At 52.6% G+C, this 18512-nt stretch overlaps 7 protein-coding genes across 7 annotated transcripts; 4 read left to right on the top strand and 3 right to left on the bottom strand.

The window, feature by feature from the left end:
• Positions 1-1302: 1302 nt before the first annotated feature.
• Positions 1303-2715, top strand: CTAM01_06932 (uncharacterized protein; the record flags this gene model as incomplete). The annotated part of the gene is made up of 3 exons (XM_060522957.1): positions 1303-1399; positions 1577-2523; positions 2599-2715. 3 exons carry the CDS (start codon positions 1303-1305, stop codon positions 2713-2715), a joined length of 1161 nt encoding a protein of 386 aa, XP_060382459.1.
• Positions 2716-4737: 2022 nt separating this feature from the next.
• CTAM01_06931 (uncharacterized protein) lies at positions 4738-4860 on the top strand (the record flags this gene model as incomplete). Its single annotated transcript, XM_060522956.1, has 1 exon — positions 4738-4860. The coding sequence occupies one exon, from the start codon at positions 4738-4740 to the stop codon at positions 4858-4860; it is 123 nt and encodes a 40-aa protein (XP_060382458.1).
• A 3672-nt stretch (positions 4861-8532) lies between these two features.
• CTAM01_06930 (uncharacterized protein) lies at positions 8533-9331 on the bottom strand (the record flags this gene model as incomplete). Its single annotated transcript, XM_060522955.1, has 2 exons — positions 8533-8736; positions 8873-9331. The coding sequence occupies 2 exons, from the start codon at positions 9329-9331 to the stop codon at positions 8533-8535; spliced, it is 663 nt and encodes a 220-aa protein (XP_060382457.1).
• Positions 9332-10503: 1172 nt separating this feature from the next.
• On the top strand, positions 10504-11209 carry CTAM01_06929 (ctr copper transporter; the record flags this gene model as incomplete). Its single annotated transcript, XM_060522954.1, has 2 exons — positions 10504-11045; positions 11101-11209. The coding sequence occupies 2 exons, from the start codon at positions 10504-10506 to the stop codon at positions 11207-11209; spliced, it is 651 nt and encodes a 216-aa protein (XP_060382456.1).
• Positions 11210-13451: 2242 nt separating this feature from the next.
• Positions 13452-13679, top strand: CTAM01_06928 (uncharacterized protein; the record flags this gene model as incomplete). Its single annotated transcript, XM_060522953.1, has 1 exon — positions 13452-13679. One exon carries the CDS (start codon positions 13452-13454, stop codon positions 13677-13679), a length of 228 nt encoding a protein of 75 aa, XP_060382455.1.
• Positions 13680-15703: 2024 nt separating this feature from the next.
• On the bottom strand, positions 15704-15838 carry CTAM01_06927 (uncharacterized protein; the record flags this gene model as incomplete). The annotated part of the gene is made up of 1 exon (XM_060522952.1): positions 15704-15838. One exon carries the CDS (start codon positions 15836-15838, stop codon positions 15704-15706), a length of 135 nt encoding a protein of 44 aa, XP_060382454.1.
• A 688-nt stretch (positions 15839-16526) lies between these two features.
• CTAM01_06926 (SRF-type transcription factor) lies at positions 16527-17386 on the bottom strand (the record flags this gene model as incomplete). The annotated part of the gene is made up of 3 exons (XM_060522951.1): positions 16527-16811; positions 16883-17017; positions 17141-17386. 3 exons carry the CDS (start codon positions 17384-17386, stop codon positions 16527-16529), a joined length of 666 nt encoding a protein of 221 aa, XP_060382453.1.
• Positions 17387-18512: the final 1126 nt, after the last annotated feature.

The following is an 18512-nucleotide window of genomic DNA, read 5'->3' as shown; positions in this document are numbered from 1 at the left end:
TGTTGCAACTAGCAGCATAGCAGAGCAAAGAGGAGCAGCAGACCAGACAGGACAGGACAGGACGGGGGACGGTTCAACCTGGGCATCTATCTGTCCATTCTCGCCGTGTCGTAGGGCAGGCGCTACTCCGTACTTCATAGACCATCTCTTCTCCTGGATTGTCAGACACACAACCCACCCCCGGTACTTGGAGCTGAGGCGCCCAGGGTCCTCCGGTAGCATTTGGTGTTGGACTTTACCCATTCACAAGCCCCCTTCAGCCCTCCCGAGCTAGAGGGCTGGCTGGCCTTGACCTAAGCGCACCTGGTCTAGTGTCCCAAGTCCAAGTCCCGCACCATCAACGAGCTACATATATTCGACAGCCGCCTCTCCACACTGGCAAGGTAGACGGGACTGGACTGGCAACTAAGGCGATCGACGCACGATAACTCCTTTCGACATCTCGCTCGAAGGATAGCTTAAAACCTGCACACAAAGCCTCCTTTCGACCCCGTCCGCCAGGCCTGCCATCTATTTACTCCGAACCCAATCCACCTTTTCCATCAAGCCTTACTCCCAGGGCAGCGTTCCTCTCCTCATCTCAGGGCCCGACAATCCGTACAATACTTGTATACCTGACACTACCTTTCCTGGTTACCTACCTATCCACCTTACCTACCTACCTTGGCTACCTGAGCCGTCCTTCTCACTCTCGTCAGCTTTGTCTAGTCTTGTCTTGTCTTGCCTTCTTCTCTCATTCCTGCCCCCAAGCCCAAGGTCACGACATTCCATCACCCACCAAATTCAGACATCTGATTGCGCCGTGTTGGACTGTCACCGGTCATCATCGTTGTCGAATCCAGTAGCGGCGGAAGCCTCTCATCTGTGGCATTCCTAAACACCGCGTTGAAGTTCCAGCTTTTTTCAGCTCCGACGCCGCATCCCTAGAACGGGACCCGCCAACAGCAGCTGTTTCCGAGCTGTCTTGAGAAGGACAGAAAGAGAGAGAGAAGAGAAAAAGAGACCCGGGTGCCTTACTTTGCTTGACATCCGCCGCGCCCCATTACCGTCAAGGTTGGTAGCTCAGTCACGTCACTTCAGACTCTGTGCTCCCGCTTCTCCTGCTCCTGCCGCTCCTGCTCCACCAATCTTTCGGTCAGGCACAAGTACCGACAGGTCCAGTGTGCCTGCTGGATTAGTCCGCCCGGCAGCAACTATCCAAAAACAACCAGTCAAAAAAGCAAGAGCTCGCCCGTGGCAGGAAAGAACGAGGAGGATTCGAAAAATCACCAAAACCTCAAACACCGCGATCCCCAACCCAAAATGGCAATGGAGACTTCTTCGAGCTTCACGGCTCGAAGACAAGCAACACAGGCTTTGCCCCCATTCCATCTTCCGTCGACAAACCAAGATATACCGAGTATGAGTAGACATTCTCATCAGTACCCTTTCAGTTTTCACAATCAGCCTCTGCAGTCGCCATCATCGTGGCAAGCCCCCGCGATGGCTACGCCGTCGGCTCCCTCCTCCTCCTCCGCTGCCTCAAATACTCAACATTCTCCTGTAACCGCCAGCTCTGGTCTAACATCGCCTTCAGGAGTGCCAGGTGAAGGGCTTAGCCCGCTCTCTTCCGGTGTCAACACCACGAGTTCCCAGAGCTCCTACTATCCTGGAGGTAACGGCCACGGATCATGGCCCACGCCCTCGAGTTCCTACCAGCTCAGCTCTGGGACGCCCCAGGGGCTCGTTCAGACCTCTCAGTATGCCTCCCGCGGGAGCACCTACGATCAGCAATCTCCAATGTCCTACTCTCGCACTTCGCAATCACCCGCAACTGGCGAGGGTCTTCCTCCACCGCCCTATGGGCAAACGCACCAGTCCTTCCAGGCTTATTCTCATGGAGGAGCGGGATCTACACCAGTCAGTTTGCCATCTCAGGGCCCACCAACACCTCAGGGTGGTATTCTTGGATCTCACGGTGCTGTCTCGACGCAACCTCCAACGCCTGGCGGTCTACACTCCCATCTTGATTCCTACACCCAGTCACGACCACCAGCGACACCCGGCTACTACTCCACATCATCGGCCCCCCAGCAATCGTTCAACAACTACCAACAATCCCACACATCGCCCACCGCTCCTTCTCCGACGACTTCGGCGGGTCCAGGGAGAGGACTTGCTGCGCTCCAGCACCCTTCCGCGATGGCACCCCCTGGCTCTTACCGCTACCCCGGTTATCATGTTCCATCGATGGGAGGACCGATCATGTCCAACCTTACTTCCCCTGGGCACCAGATGTCACTCGTGACTGGTATGGGTGTCCCCAGCGGTTATGGAGCACACCATCTTGCACCGTCAATGTACGGCCACACCCACGGGGGGCAGCCCAACCCGCAGGCCGAACGGCCGTTCAAGTGTGATCAGTGCCCACAGTCATTCAACCGAAACCACGACCTGAAGAGACATAAGAGAATTCATCTTGCAGTCAAGCCCTTCCCTTGCAACTTCTGCGATAAGAGTTTCTCTCGCAAGGACGCGTTGAAGGTCGGTTCCTAACACCCCGAGACAGTTGCACGGCAGATCTTTTAGGAGATGAACAATAGCTGACGAACATCACAGAGGCACCGACTAGTCAAGGGTTGTGGTTCAAAGGAGGGTGATGGCCAGAACGAGAACGGACGACGCTCCTCGCAAGATCACTCTGACGACGGAACTCCTCCACTCAAGCGAGAGTAGATGGTCACAGATTGCCGCTCACGACCTTCAATATTCGACTCGCTTTATCGAATATACGGCTTAGATCATCTGCAGTCTCTTGGACATCCCGAGGGTGGTCATCGTCAACTTAGGTAGCCAGGCGTCAACGTGGCTTACGACCGCGATGACAATACCTATGCACATGAAACCGCCAAAACCACAACATGGGGGATCCACGGACATAACGAAAATTCGAAAGACACGGTTGGCATTCGAGGAAGAATGCCTAGCAACAGACGCTTCGGAGAAAACCTTTCTTGAAAACTTATTTTTAATTCGATCACCGGCCGTACATCGTATCATTTCTTTTCTACACGCACGGTTATACACGAAAACCTCGGCGTTATACTGACACCACGGAACATTAATGGAAAGAGACTACCAGGGTCATAGAGGGGGCCGGTTGGGACTGTGGTCACTTTCGTTCCCAAAGCTTTCTTTCGCTACATGCTTTTTCGGGAAAATCACTCGTGGGCACGAGGACCAGTTGGACAGGACACACGGGGTCGGGTTTGTTTTTACGGCGAATGGTTGCGGCATCGTCCTCGCTACACACGGATGCGGGATAGGGCGATGCCAAATTGGGTACGGCTCCACGGAACACCTATACATCGGGAAAATGGAAACTGGCGCAGGCACTCACGAATCGGATGGGTCACGATGACGGAGGATGGCCTAAAACGACAGTCAAGGTTGAGTCATTGATTCTGTCAAAGTTTGGACGGGCATCTGGAACGGTCGGGTTTTGTACGCAAGAGGTCGCAGGTTATCAAGGTGGTATAGTGGAGTTGGGCATCAGGGACTGCTTTGGGAGATACCAAGATTATCAAAGAGACAGGTGACTGTACATTATTACAAACGCAAGAGAGCGTTCCCTGGGTAATCGACCCGATATGAAAATTTCGAGAGAAATGAGTAATGCTCTACACATATATCGAAGTCTCGCGAACGGTAATGGGCCCGTTGCTTCACAGAGTGTCATAACGGTACTCCAGAGCTACGAGAGAAGCACAATAATGACAATTGTTTGGCATGTGAAGGATAATGAATCTTCGCCCCTATTCTCAAAGATCTAAGCTCGATCGATAATATTGACCGTAATGGTGTTCAGGATGGTTCACGGAGGAACATCCTAGAATATCAGACATCCGCACAGCATGGCATCTCTACACTCTCGACCGGAGAATTCAAGAGACTGAACCGGCAAGAAATCACCATTTGAGACAGAGCTGTATGAATCCATCGAAACAGAAGTCTATAGATGCTCGAAACTGGTCGAATCACTTTCTCATCCTTTTCCTCCTCCTCATCTGAACCAAAGGCAGATTAGAGCCAGAGCCTAGTGAGGATTACGTGCAGAGACTAGCGGATAGGAAAGGATGGCGTGAACGGAACGGACAAGGCTGGCGGGCAGGGCGTATGGGGGTGTACATTATAGTTTTCGGCTTTTTTTGGGCTGGTTCTCCTTCTCACCTCTCGTTTTGCTCTTGGGGAGCTTGGGGCTTTGGGCGTAAGGGAACGTGCTGGCGTGCGTGAACGGCCGCATGAGATCAGTGCGAGGGGGGGGGGGGGGGGGGGGGGGGGATGGGATGACAGGTGTCTGTCTGTCGGTCTTCTCGCTCTCTGCAGGAAATGAAAAAATAAAAACAGATGAAAAAGAGGCGCTGGGCGCCGCCGCCGCGCGCCATACTCAAAACATCAGATGGCATTGGGGGGAGGAACATAACACGCAGTAAATCAGACTTGCCCCTCCTCCCCCCCCTTCCATGCTCTTTTGGGTCAAGTTTGCTCTTCGGGAGTCTCCTCCTTCAAAGGGGATTGAGAAAGATGGGATGCTTCTGACGAAAGAAGGACGTTGCTTGTGTGACCGCGTTGGGGATTCCTTAGTCGATCGCCGGGGAAGCAAACCACATGTTCGTCAGCCAGCCCTCTGCTTCGGTATTAACCTCGTTCCGGCAAGAGGAAAAAACTGTCCGAGGAGAGGCTGTTAAGTTGGAATGGATGGAAGGGGAAACACGGTGCAGTTGTGATACGAGCAGCCTCTGCAACTTTTTTCTTCCTTTCGTATGTCATGTCGCACATGAGTCGCCCACCATATTCCAAGACTGCAGTCACGAAGCTTAAGTCAGTATCTTAATAACAGTGGGTATAGGTGTCCAGTGATCAGAGCGTCGTAGACGATGATCATTTCACTGACCCGATGAGCGGAGAGTCCGTGAGAGTTCGCTACGCGTTATCCCGCTGCTGGATAGCACGCTGGGGATTCGTCAAAGATACGCGAAGTTGATCAAGAAGCGATATGCGATCAATACGGAAGAGTCTAGACTCCCTTGCATGTCGGTTATCTGCGGAGAGTGTGCAGCTTGATGGGCTCGGCCCCATCGCGCAAACGAAGATTCAATGTACCAGAGAGGTCGCCCCAGTCCGGAGCTGGTAAGGTCTTCGTCTGGTCACACACAGCCGTGATGGCCAGTTCGAAATGCTCCGGTCTGATGGAGAACAAAGCCAAGCCAGCGGGGGGGAGGAAAGAGTAGCGGGGCAAGTGAAAGCGATCCGGCTGCGGAGCTGAATCGAGAACCTGACGTGAGCTGAGACACACACACGCGAGAGGGTGGAATGAGAAGGGGGGGAGAGGGAAAAGCTAGAGTAAGGTAGGTGGTAGGGCGGAGACCAACCCATGGACAAGCATTCCTGTCACTCCCACGCGATGGGCTGGCGAAGGTGTGCGAGGCGCCTCCTCCCGGGGAACCTCTAGCCCTTCCCCTTTTCCCCCTTTCTCTCAGAGCCGGCGGCACCACTAGTGTATGGGTCTGAGAAGCCATGCCATTTTGAGCGTGCGGATTCGACAAGAGTCGGTCGTCGAGCTGCAGCTGGGTAACACACCTGAGAGCACTGGTTACCCTCATGGAGTGCACAGATTGTTTGACAATGCCTGGCATCAACGCTACTGAAGATGGACCATCAATTCATTTGACGCTTTGGAGAGGGTGGGAAACACCCCTCAACGGAAACTGTTGGATCGGAAGTGGCAAAGACTCTCGCCGACCAACCGCATTGACTCCTTCTACCTTGTTTTGTCGTACTCACCAAGAAACGTGAGGGTGGGTGTACGGGATGACATAGGCATCATCTTGCCCAGCTTCCAGTGATCTGACCATATGACTGGCCCAGCTTGTTATCCCATATGTGCGTCTTCCTTGGCAATTGAGTCACTTGCTTCATTGCACCAAAGACGCAAGCATCATTCAGCCGTAGGTAATTTCTCCACTCGGATAGAGATAGAGGGGAAGAGAGTCGGTAAGTCAAAGCCGTTCAGCATGTCGGTAGGATGGCGCACGTTGATGGCGTAAGTTCTTCGTGCTTTCTTCTATCGTTCTTTCGCCCATCAATGTAGAAGAATAAAAGGCTTGTCTTCGTCGGCTGCAACGAAATTCGACACAGTGGGATGAACCAGGGCGTTGTCAGCCTTCTTGGTACAGAGGGCATGTCTAGCCGCGCCACGTAAGCAATGCTCATGTGGTAGGATGTAAATAGGAGGAGGTATCAGCGGGCTGAGGTGTAATCTCGTTTCCAATGGTCCCAACATGGTTGTTCTTTTGAATGCTCCTGTGCAGATCAGCGCCCGAGCAGAAAGCCTCAAGGCTAGTCCTCCGGTTCCTCTTCGAGCCTAGCGGCAGCCTCGAAGCGGCAGCGGCTGAACGTCTGGACGCAAACTAACGAATCCCACGACGACAATCTTACATACCGGTTTGCAGACACAATATGTCGCTTTCCTAATCTTGCCAATGGTTGGTCAGAAGAAGTTGATCTGGGGTCATTGGAATGATGAGAAAATATCTTTGTGGAGTCTTTTAAACGAGGGTTCGGGGTGAAAAGGTTGTGCAATAAGTCTTAATCTGACACTTCGAGATCGTTTGATGTTGACGTCCCTACCATAAGTGGCATCCATCGTAAAGGCGGAAGGCGACATCTACTGTGCCTCTGGTCTAGAATTCGACTCTTGTACTATGGTTTGACTTGTAGGTTGATCATGCGAAAAACTATACTGAGGTAAAGACCCATATACCTGGGCTCGTGCTGATTCGCGGAAGAGAACGCAGTTGCTGCAAGAACGTTGCCGTTAATGTTACGCGACATTGAGTACATATGCATCATTGCCAGGCCCCTGGATCCAAAAGTAGGATAAATGCTCGGCGTCTATGCTGCGCAGATAATAGACACAGTGTCGAAGTAGCCTCACTGATCAAAGCTTGCGCCGGTGCTTGTGCCGTCGGCAATGGTCAAGGTCGTCTAGAATCTTGTACTAGATGGTCGAGCTCCGTGCGAACCCATGCGACCGAAGGCAACCATGCTCAAGCAGGTGAGCCAGACACAACATGAGCTATATTTGTTCTTCAGTTCAAATATCTTGAATTGCTGCAGGCGCAGGTAGATTAGCGGTTGCCATTGCTGGACGTTTCTGACGTCACCTGTTTTTGCTAAACGTTTCCACGGTGAAGCGTGATTACGAGTGTAGAATGCCGTGGGTCAGAGGTCAGCTCCTGATTGCTAGGTTGCGATTGATAACAAGGCAGACGCGTACTTTGGATGAGTTAGCAAGGGCGTTCGTTGCAAGTCGTCGAATTAGGCTCGGCAAGATGCGAAGTCGCCCCTTGATCCCGGTCCGGCCCCGCGATTTGGGTTGGATGCAGCTTAGGGAATGCCCTGTGTTCTGTCCCGGACCAACCTTGCCATCAACCATTCAATTCCCGTGGATGGTTCTGCGGCTTGTTGCAGATCATTTCCCCTTGGCCAGGGGCAGATAGCCACGGAAGCGCCCAACCGAAGCATACCAGCCAGTCCGCATGTCGGCCAGGCCTCGAAATCAACTTAGGCCGTAAACTTGGCGAGACATATCTCAGCGTTTGCTGAAATCGTCAGACGCTCACGGGCAGCTGCATGCTATCGGGGGACATGAACGCATATCCTCGAAGGAGAAATAGGCGCAATTCAAATCAGTGCTGGCGAGCGAGAACCATGGCAAGACTTCAACTAATCTCAGTGTCGCTAGGGTTGCATCAGACTCGGGTCACTGATCACCGGTGATCCCTGCCTGTGAAGTTGCGGTCTCCACGCGTCCCCGCAGTTTTCATGTTCGGGCAAGCGTTCAAAGAATCAAGGATAGAACTGAGCGAAGCCTCTCTCTCTCTCCGCGATTCTGTCTCCGGGAAGTACAGGCTGGTATTCAGGGCTTGCTCGAAAACTAGCCTGGACTCAAGCGCTCGAAATCAAGCATGTGCGATTTCTTCTATCATCATCCGAGACTCGGGCTGCGACCATGCCGACATCATCAAATAGACAAGACTTGAGGCGTAAGCAATTGCTCTTGCGCTGGCAGCAAATCAGCTGGACAGAGTGTCTGTATATATCAGAAGCTTCCTTGGTCCAGGGAAAGCAATCTCTGTGGTAAAGTCGAAGCTTCATGAACGTGCTAATTGCCACCATTTGAACTAAAAAACTCGAACATTTCCGAGAACCTCGGCTGCATTTGAATCCCAATATAGCAGATTGGAACAATGCAGACAGTTGCGTAGTGCGAAAACCTGGCAATTCCCGTTATCACATAGTGGCGCGGTCTACCTTGAAGTGACAGCGGGAGGCGGTTGAGTTGTGTTCAGACTTCTCACACACCCTCTCCTCTGAGACGCAACTCTCGGATCTCCAGGCTCGAAAGCATTGACATCCTGACAGACGTCGTCCATGCCAAGGATCATTGCAGATCAACCCGTGAGTCGCCGCCTAGATTTGTGCCTGACATCAATGGCAATGTATAGAAGCAGGCTGCCCCCAGGAGAAAGCCTTTGCGGGAAACCGCAATCCCCTAACATCCATTATGTGCTGGCGATGCCGTGCCTTATGTCGTCGTGAGTTTCTCTTCCGTTTGTCAAACACTCGACGAATCATTTCATTGAGGATGGAATAATTTGTGAACGAACTCTCGGATTCGTAAGCGTTACTGAGCTGATTCGCCAGTCAATCAGGTTTTCAAAACGTCGGACCATGCTAATTTTTGGCCTCTAGGAATTTCTTGGTTCCTCACAAATCAGTCAATGCAGCATCTACACGGGGGCATCGATGTTTGGCGGGGCTGGCTTGCTGAAGATGACTCAAGCCTCCTGGAACTCGGCCGAATAGTGGTGGACTCGGAAGAATCGTCGGTCATCGTGCTCAGGGAGCGGCAGGGACATAATCGCACGCGAGAAGTGGGGCGTGACGATGTGTCGGGGCGATGATGCGTAGGTTGAGCGCCAAACGTGCTCGCCCATCGGTGGATCAACCACATTTTAGGAGACGGAAGAGCAGAGATCGAAAGGCTGTGATTGCGATTGGCGGGCTTAGGGCGAGATTGTGGGACGAGCTCCCCTGGTGGTGCTTTGGGATGGCCGAGAATAGGGTGGCCCCAGACTTCGGATGAATGTGATGAAATACCAAACTCTGGGCTCGGCAGCGACATTTGAGACAGCGTATCAGCTCTTGTGAACAACGTAGGCCGTATGAGTCGTTTCGAACAGTCTTGGAGGCGTATGGGGCTGAAGTCTTTTCTACCAAGCACCATAGTTGAAGTGGTCGGCAAGGAGCTCCAGACCGTCGAACCATCAACCCCTGTTCAGGAACTGCGATTGATAGCAGAGCCACGGCTGGCCTGGAACTTTCTCCCTAAGTGGCCCATGCTGCTGTCTCCAAATAATTACAGATATTTTGTCGTAGAGCTATATTTGGAAACAGAGGCGTGAGGCTGTCATAGAATATCGTGCTGGTATGGCTGGAGGTTCGATTGACGGACATAACGTCCAGATAAGGTAGGAAATTGCATTGGGCACAGGGTAGCCAATAAACAACGTTCAACTCAACAACATCATTTCTTCTTTCGTCTCGTGATTCATTCGAAGTTTTGTGGGAGACCGATGAAAAAAAAAGGCGAGCAACGGGGGAGAAAATGGCCGATGTCGAGACACGCCGTGAGCAGTTTGTTTGAGGGCAGAATGGATGGAGGTTGAGTTTGGGTGTGACGGTGTCACTAGAGAAAAGAATTGTTAGCAGGAGAAGGTATCGGTACTTCTTGCTCTTTTAGGCTACCGAAGCTAAGAAGGCCCATAAGCCAATGAGAACGGATATAGTGGAGAAGACCCCGCCTTGGCATCGTCGCAAACTCCACCCATGCGCAAGTTGCCGAAGGGGCGTTCCCTGATATTCCGTATCAGCTCCTTCTCCTGGCCTTAGCAGAATGTCTCGCGTGATACCGCAACCTTCTGCTAACGCAGTCTTAGGCCAGAATGTGGCCGGTTGCCCGTCTCACCAGGGTGTAACCAGGCTTTCAGGCCCTCCGGAAGGCGCAACAAAAAGTCACGGCCGTCCGCCTCCTACATCTTGGCACGAGCCAAGTCTACTTCCCATTCATGCACAACATGCTCTCGTTTCGCCGCAGTATCGCGAAGACTTATTCGTAACACCCTCCCTGCTTGAAGCGTCTGAAGATCCCACGCAAACCTTCTCGCTGCCAGTCTATAACATCGCCCGTGCCGCCTTGATCCCCTCATCTTGGCAAATCCATCTGAAGGACCAGGACGCTCTATCTCTCACTTCCCATCTTAAATAATAACTGACTCCACGGCCGGGACTGGAGCCTGGTAAAACCGTACATAATACACACCGTCACTCTCTTAATATTCGATTGTTTACCAGTTCTCGTACGCCAGCGTCGACCGCTTCGCCACGATATTCGCAAAAATGGACAGCTTTCTCATGGCAAGACACGGTGGCGATGACCACGGAGCGACAGGAACAGCAACTGCTTCGGATGCTATGCCGGGAATGGATATGGGATCCGGCACGATGAACGATACCCACGGCTCGACTGGCTCAAGCATGAGCATGATGATGATGACCATCTTCCAGACCAGTCTGAAGACTCCTCTCTACACCGAGGCCTGGACCCCGAACAGCGTTGGCACTTACGCCGCCACGTGCATCTTCCTCATCTTCTTGGCCTTCGGTCTTCGCAGCATGCTCGCTCTCAAGTCTATTCAGGAGAAGCGATGGTTGGACAAGGACTTCAAGCGCCGCTACGTGAGCGTTAACGGCAAGCTCGGCATGGCAGGAAAGATGTCAACGGACAGCATGGCAAAGCAAATGGTACTTTCCGAGAACGGCCTCGAGGAGAACGTCACTGTCGTCCAGAAGGGACATGGCATTTGGAGGCCCTGGAGATTCTCCGTTGATCCTGTTCGTGCTGTGATTGACACTGCCATTGCCGGAGTTGGGTATCTGCTGTACGTGTTCTTTTTCTCGCTGCTTACTTTTGAAACATCTACTAACAATTCATAGCATGTTGGCTGTCATGACAATGAACGTTGGTTACTTGCTGTCAGTTCTCGGCGGCGTCTTCCTGGGCAGTCTCGCTGTTGGCCGTTTTGCCACTATGGGCGAGCACTAGTGAATTATCAGCAGCAGTTATGGAGACAATACCGACTAGAACGATCTCCTCAATTCACTTGCTGTTGTATGATGCGGTGACTCTAGTGATGGACGGATGCTGGATCATGGCAAATAGACACGAGGAATGCGACCACGAAGGAATGGACACCGCGACAATCAACAAACTTTTTTTTTCTGTCCTTTTTTTTCTTCTTCTTTTTTTGGAACCGCATGCGAAGGAAACTATCAGGCTACTTCCGGCTGAAGATTACGCTCGCTGTGTTGTGCTGCACGAAGCAACGTTTGTACACTCAGTGGCAGCCCGCGGTTGTCAAAATTCAAGCAGCTACGATCGATAGTAGTGAAGCTGTGTGTACAGATTCGGTACTCAATATGGGGTTCCCTCCTTCTCGTCTCTTGTGGTCTCGTGGTGATAGCGCGGCAAGTACATGTACAAGGGTGCCTAGTGCCGTTCCTGGCTCGTGCAGAAACCTTCTCAAACTCCCTCAGCCCGTCGCCTCCGCCCCCCGCTTCCTGCGAGGTTCAAGTGAGACATACCAAGCCACCAAGCAAGTCTTCCTTACCGTCGCTGCCTTCGTTGCTGTGCCACATCACCTAAGCCGTCTGTCTACTCGACCTCTTCCCCTTCCGTCCAAGTCAAGCCTTCGAATACCAAATGAGTCGAGCCCAAAAGGAGCCGCATGTCGACCTGTCCGCCACGCTCGGCCAGAGATGCAACTGGAGGTGGCTATAGCCTATCAGCCCTCAGATTCTACCCCTACGAAAGTGTATCACTAAGCAGCCAGACAGGCTCACATGCTGGCAGGGTCCAATTCGAGGGGATGCAACCCAGGACGAACGATAAGATCAGCAGCCCGACCATGTTTTCTGGGACTGCACCAATAGTCGACTGTACACCCAATCACATGTTTTGCGAGTACGGATACGTTCTTATTGTTGATCAACAGGCATCCTCCCTTCGCGCTCTGGCGTCTCGAGTCGCGGTGCCAGATGCGACGTCACCCAGCGTGGCATGGCAGCCCTGAGCATGTGGAGTGTTTCCCCCAATTCCGCACTCTTCGAAGAACCCGTCCTTCCACGAAGCTTGTTTCTGCCCGTTTCATCTGAACAGCTCCCCTCCAGACTGACCTCGAAGTTTCACTGCTCCGATGCTCCGTTCCAGTCAAATTTGGTTCCTGGCCATCTTGCAGAGGGGTACGGCAACTTCCACATGGGACGGACAAAATGAATCGATGCTCTACCTCGACGAACTCTTCTCTACAGCAGAGCTTTGAATGGCCAAGACAATGACGAGGTTGCCGCATGTCTACCGGCGTTACTAGCACCAGTGTCAGAAACCGAGAGACAAGCAAGATATATTTGCACCACCAACTCCGACTGAAGGCTGTGTTTGGATGTCACAACACAAACTTGAATAGTCCGATACAACACAAGTCAGTTGAACCCTGCCATCCGTTGCATCTTAACCACCACGCTCCAATCGGGTCATGATTCACTACAAAGACGACAACAGACGACGGGAGCGCCGTGGCTGTGCGGGGCTTTCGCTTTACCCGGAGTCCACGATATCTGTGCCTGAACCCGGAGATGGGGAATCATTAGCAAGGAGACGCGGCTCAACTCCGAGCACTGTGCAATACAAAGCGACCATCCTCGAGCCTCGGGACTTTGTGGGTGTCACTTCTTTCTGAACGTCTCGAAGAGGAGTAGTTAGGACGATGCAAAGTTCTTGATTGTCCGGACTAACGAGAGCTCAGCCTAGGCTCACTACCAGAGGACGAGTCCTATCAAGAACGGGACTCCGAGTAGAGGAGGGCGCGGAGACAATCCTGGACACCATTTTCTCAAACGCCAGCAGAATCAGTCCATCATTTGCAGTGTCCGACGATACCACAGAGCCCTAGACCACCAGGAAACGAACGTGGCGAGTCCATATATCAGCCGGAAGCTTGCCACACCTCTTACTGGCCCAACCGCCGGCGAAGTGTCCCGTAATCCTGGAAATGGCCTCGGGACCGGCATCCAGTCCAGTCGAGGTAACGGGCCCTTGGGGCTCGGCATTCAACCCTGTATGCAGCGTCCTAGAGGTCGCCGACCCTGTCAATTCAAAATCAATCTCTTCCTCGTCCATCCTTGTCGACGGACTACAGAGACAGAGGGCTGGGCTGATATCCAACTTTGACCCATGTACAGCCTTATTGTGCCGTTGCCGAGATTACGGAGACGATCAAAACAGTTGCATGGCTGCTCGGCCAAGGTCGGAAGAGCTTCAGAAAATGGTCTACCTAAATCTTGGTCCGATCACGTCTGACCACATTGAAACCGCAGCGGACCGGTTCGCCGCAAATCCCGTTAAGGTCGCCAGGCCCAAAAAGGCAACGAGCTGTCCCTGCTCACGTCCAAATCTAGACAGGACCTTCTCCACCAAAAACAACAGAGATACATTTGCCGGAAAACCTCACAGCTAGATACGCGTCGTTCCAAATATGTCAACTTTACCCCGCTGTAAAAAGGTCAAAAGAAAAGAGTTGAAGCACGCAGATGCGCATGTGACACATCAAAGACTTGATCAGTCTCACTCTCCCGGTCAGTCGAATACAACTCCTCCGATCGACCCCGCTAGTTGCACACTGTATCCCCAGAAACGATTCAAGTCAAGTTTGCCAGATGAGAGAGACCGACAACGACGATGAGATAGCTGTGAACCTCATTTTCATCAACAGTCCAGCCAAGAGGGTTGTGCATCGTCCTTCGCGCCAAGTCTACGGGCTGCTCTCCTCTTCGACTCTCCGCTGGACCCCCGCAACTGGCGCTGTCGCCAAAGCCGCGCTGAGGACGTGCACCACCTCATTAGTAACAACGAGCGGAACATGAGGGCGGGCAATGCAGGCAGTACCCGTAGGTCCACAACCACTGTCAGTCCGCGCCCAGCAGTTAGGTTGCGCCGGCCGTGCCACGGGCGGGTCTATCGTTCACCGAATCACAACACGCGAGAAGGCCAAAAGCAGCATACGAATCTCTCACTCTGCCCCTTGCATCCCGAGTTCCCGCCATCCATGAGTCTGCAGTGAGTTTAGTCGCCCGTGAATGGAACCAGAGATCCGCTGTTCGACCTAATCAGGCAAAAGTTGTCGGCGGGCTATGTCAACCGCATACCAATGCGACGACAACATCCACAGTTTTGCAATGACAAGAACAAGAATAAGAGAGTGCATGTCGACAAATTAACCTCTGTCAATCAAGTGCGGTCTGGAACCTACTACCCTAGATCTTCCACCCCTCCCCTCGGACGTCAAACTGTCAACAAGTTTACCAAGCAAGCAAGCAACCGGACGGTAAGGGTTGGCTCGTTCGTACTCGATGCCCGCCCGAGCTTGAATTAATTAGGAAATTCCAAGGAGAAATGACACAACCATTTGTATGGGCAGGACAGAAGCCAAAATCTGTTGCGAAAACCTTGCCCACCGCTTGACAACCAAGCTTCGCGCGACCTTATGCTGTCGGGCAGCTGTCAAAAAACGACCCGGGCTTTCTTCCTTTCTTCCTCCCCCCCTCCTCCTCACCACCACCACCGTGGTAGGTAGTGTAGCTTGTTTGCCAGCACCTCTTTGTGCCTGTCTTTTTTTTTGTCTTTCCCCTTCTTTCGTGTGTCTCGCATTCCAGCTTTAGAGTTCAGTCACTTGTCATGTCACCATGACGGCACACCACACACTTTTACGTATGCCGCCACGGACAACTGCGCACTGCCGAACCAAACCAAACCAAACCAAAGCCGAGTCTAAATTTTTGTTTGCTTGTTCGAGTCCGCAAACGGAATTGTTCGAGGACGGACGGACGGACGCGGGGAACGGAGGAAGGAAAAGTCGAAAGATCTGAAAATGTGTAAGCAACGGACAGAAAAAGTCTCTCCTGGTCTCGACGGAAACAACCCACCACTTTTCACTTCGGATCAATCCTCGCATGATTGGCCAATAGTACGACGACCTATCTGCGCCTTCTCCTTCGACTACCTAGGATTCGATGCTCTAGGAGTATAGTGCATAGATATTGTAGACCTTTCAGATAAGCATCACTTCACAGAACTCGGCGCGTAAATTACATTTCTTCTTATAACGTTTTCACAACATTAGCAATTCGTCAGGTCCTGTCTTTCTAGTCGTGGTGATTTCTGGTACGAAGACGGGGGGAAAGGAGGAGGAATAATAATCGCAAAAGGGGGGCGCGCACGCGGATATAACTATCATACAAGGTGTATAGAGACATTTCATCCTCTCCATATTCTTAAAACTCATCTTGCGTTCTTCATCACTTCCTTGTTCCCATGAATCGGTGCATCCCCGGGCTCTCGGTGCCTGCTTATTCCCCTGTATCCCAGACTGAGACCGCGCCTGACAACAACGACAACGATGACAGCGAACAGGAACGGAAAGTGTACGGTGTGAATGTAGCTTTTTGTTGATTTGCCCAGGGCCGGGGGGTATCGTGCCGAGTCCTACGGAGAAACAGAGCCCAAAAGACATTTCCTCGCAGAGCAGCGTAGTGAGAGATTACGGGTTCTGGAGCGGACCGAGTTGGTCGCGCGACGTCTCTCTGTTCCCTCGTTGATCCTCGACTTTAATGAAATCATCACAGTCCATTCCAAAAAGATGTGCCTGCCCCAGCCGTGAGAATGTCGTGCTCTCGTGCTGAAAAAGGACCTTCCCCCTCCCGCGCCGGAAATTCCCCCACCCTGCTTCCGCAAGACAAAGCTTTCTCCAACCACACAACTCTCCCCTACCGCCACTGGAGAAGAAGGAAAAAAGAACGAAAACGAAAATGGCCAACGATGCCATACAAACTCGCGTCCACAGACGGCAAGCCGCCTGTCGCGAGGCACAGACGTGCCGCGCTCAATGAGACCGCCGCCGTCGTAATGCCACCCATACCCCATGTCTCCTGATCGCATGCTCCTCAGTGTCTCCATGTCTCTCGTTATGTTCCCCCGTGTTTTCCCCAGCTAGACAGCATTAAAATCCGCTCCGCGATAACGGTATCGCACAATAACTGTTTTCCTTGAAAATTAAATTCCAAGGACGGCCAAGTTGTGAGATGCCGGCGGAGTCGTAATAGCAAAAGGGAAATTGGGATCAAGAGAAATAAAAAGAAAACGTAGTGGAACGAGATGCAGCAATTATTCACACCGAACTGTAACGCCAAACCACCAGAGCCTCATCGCCGGGTGAAGAAATGACGAATGCCGGCGACTGAGGTCTGGGAGATGCAGGATGTGTGTCTGGTATCAACGGGAAATGCAAAAGTCACGATGAACTTGGCGATCATGACTGATGCGACGTGTGCTGGGGAAGACCAGACTGCGGCGGCATAGCGTAGCCACCACCCCGTTGTTGTTGCTGGACGTAACTCTGGTAGGCGAGCGCCTGAGAAGGGTCCATGCCGACGTTGGACATGTAGTTAGGAGGCATGTGAGGTTGAGGCATACCCTGGCGTCCAGCCTGAGGGGGCAGGTGCTGTTGAGGAGGCTCTTCGGGCGAGTCAACCTGGTTCGAGTCGTCGACGCCGTTCTCGCCGCCTTGGGATGGCTCGGGTGCATTCAGGCATGCCTGTATCGAGAGTCAGAACTGTCTTTTTTTCCCTTTGTAATTTTGCGTTGGTTCAAGCAGAAAGCGCATACCTGAATCAAGTTCTTGCCCTCAGCCTTAGTGACAAGAGGTTGCAACTTTGGTGTCGTGAAGGTGTAGACGAGACCTGTCTCGGAAACAACGAGGAGGAGCACTTGGGTGCCAGTGAGGACAGAAAGCTCATAAGCCTAGTGGACATTCTGGTCAGCATTTTGAACAAGAATCGGGCTGGTGCAGGCAGCAGCAAGTTTCCGTGGAGGATTGCTTCGACTCGGTTGGAGATAGAGGAACGATTGGAATTGTCAACGTACCTTCTTCATGATACCAGCCTTGCGCTTGGAAAATGTAATGTGACGACGAGACTTGTCGTTGATGAACTTAATCTCAATCTTGCGACGCTCGCGGCCGCCCTTCTCGTCATCATCATCGTCGTCGTCGGCGGTGCTGGGACGTTGGCGCTTGACGCCTCTGTTCTCGGCGACGCTGCCGTTGCCAACCTGCGACTCGTCGAGGTCGGTAGGCGAGGTCTGGTCGTGTTGATCGGTGATGTCGGCCATTGTGGACAAGTGCGCGGGTGTTGGATGGTATCACAAGGCAGTAAAAGGTAAAAAACGGTGGAGAAACTGCTTTGAGCGTGGTGCCGATTGATCTATACTTGATCAGGGTGGATGAGCTCTTGCTGTGTGTAGCTTGAATGTTGTCGCAGAAGGAGGCAGGTCGGAACGGGAGGTAACCTGTATTGAGTCTGGTGCGGAGCGGATGCGGTGCCTTGCGTGTGGTGGAGGTGGGAAGGCAGGTAAGGTTGACTGATTGTGAAAGATGGCAGGTAGGAGAGTTGAGTTGGTAGGGTAGGTGGTAGGTAGGTTACGCGGGCGACTGATAGCGCGGTTGCGTGTGTAGTAGTACCTTTTTTGTTTTTTTTCCCCTGCCGACCAACGGAAGCGAGGAATTTGCTGATTTAATTTTTTATTTGCTTTGTTTGACTTTTGGAGCTTCCGTGCCTGACATGCACTTGTTGCTTGTCGGTAGCCACAGCGGATAGCGGACAGGCTGAAGGAAGATTTGTCCCAAATAGTCAATAGTCGACGGCGACTATTTTTCTGACAGGCGGCGCGGGCGCGGTGGATGGATGGTTTGGTGGTGGAAGGAAGCTGGTCTTTTTTGGAGACAAGCACAAGGTAGCGTAGCGGCAGCAGGTGGGTGGTGGTGGTGGTTGTGGTTTGTTCGCAGCGGAAAGCGGGAAGGCTTGGCCTGGCGAAACGAACTGGCTGCGGTGCGGGTTATGAGCCGAGCGGATTTGTGTAGGTTTTTCTGCGGAGATGCGTGGTGCGATGGGGTGGCCGCGCAGAAAAAGGAAAAAACGCGACTCGAGTGAGAAACTTGGGTCGGGGGTAGTGGGAGAAAGAGTCGAGGTCACTCGGCGGTTTTTGGGGGGATCCCTTTTTTGACGGGGGGAGAAGGCCGAGAAGAGAGACTGGGGGTAACCTGAGAGGGGGGGGGGGGCAGGAGGGAAAGGTAAGGCCGAGAGTCCAGAGCCAGAGAGAGACGTTGGACCAAGGGTCAGTTGTCAGGCAAGACCGGGTCAGGTCAGGTACCGAGTGGATGAGGGTGAGGGTGAAGGGTGAGATGGTTGGGATGTCGTATCTCTCTCGTCCGGATTTCAATGGAATCCACGGAGCCGAA

The sequence above is a fragment of the Colletotrichum tamarilloi genome (assembly GCF_030869305.1).
Source record: "Colletotrichum tamarilloi strain Tom-12 chromosome Unknown Scaffold_20.1, whole genome shotgun sequence".
NCBI classification, from domain to species: Eukaryota; Fungi; Ascomycota; class Sordariomycetes; order Glomerellales; family Glomerellaceae; genus Colletotrichum; species Colletotrichum tamarilloi.
The sequence above is the reverse complement of the archived record's forward strand: the minus strand, read 5'-3'. Positions and strand labels throughout refer to the sequence as shown.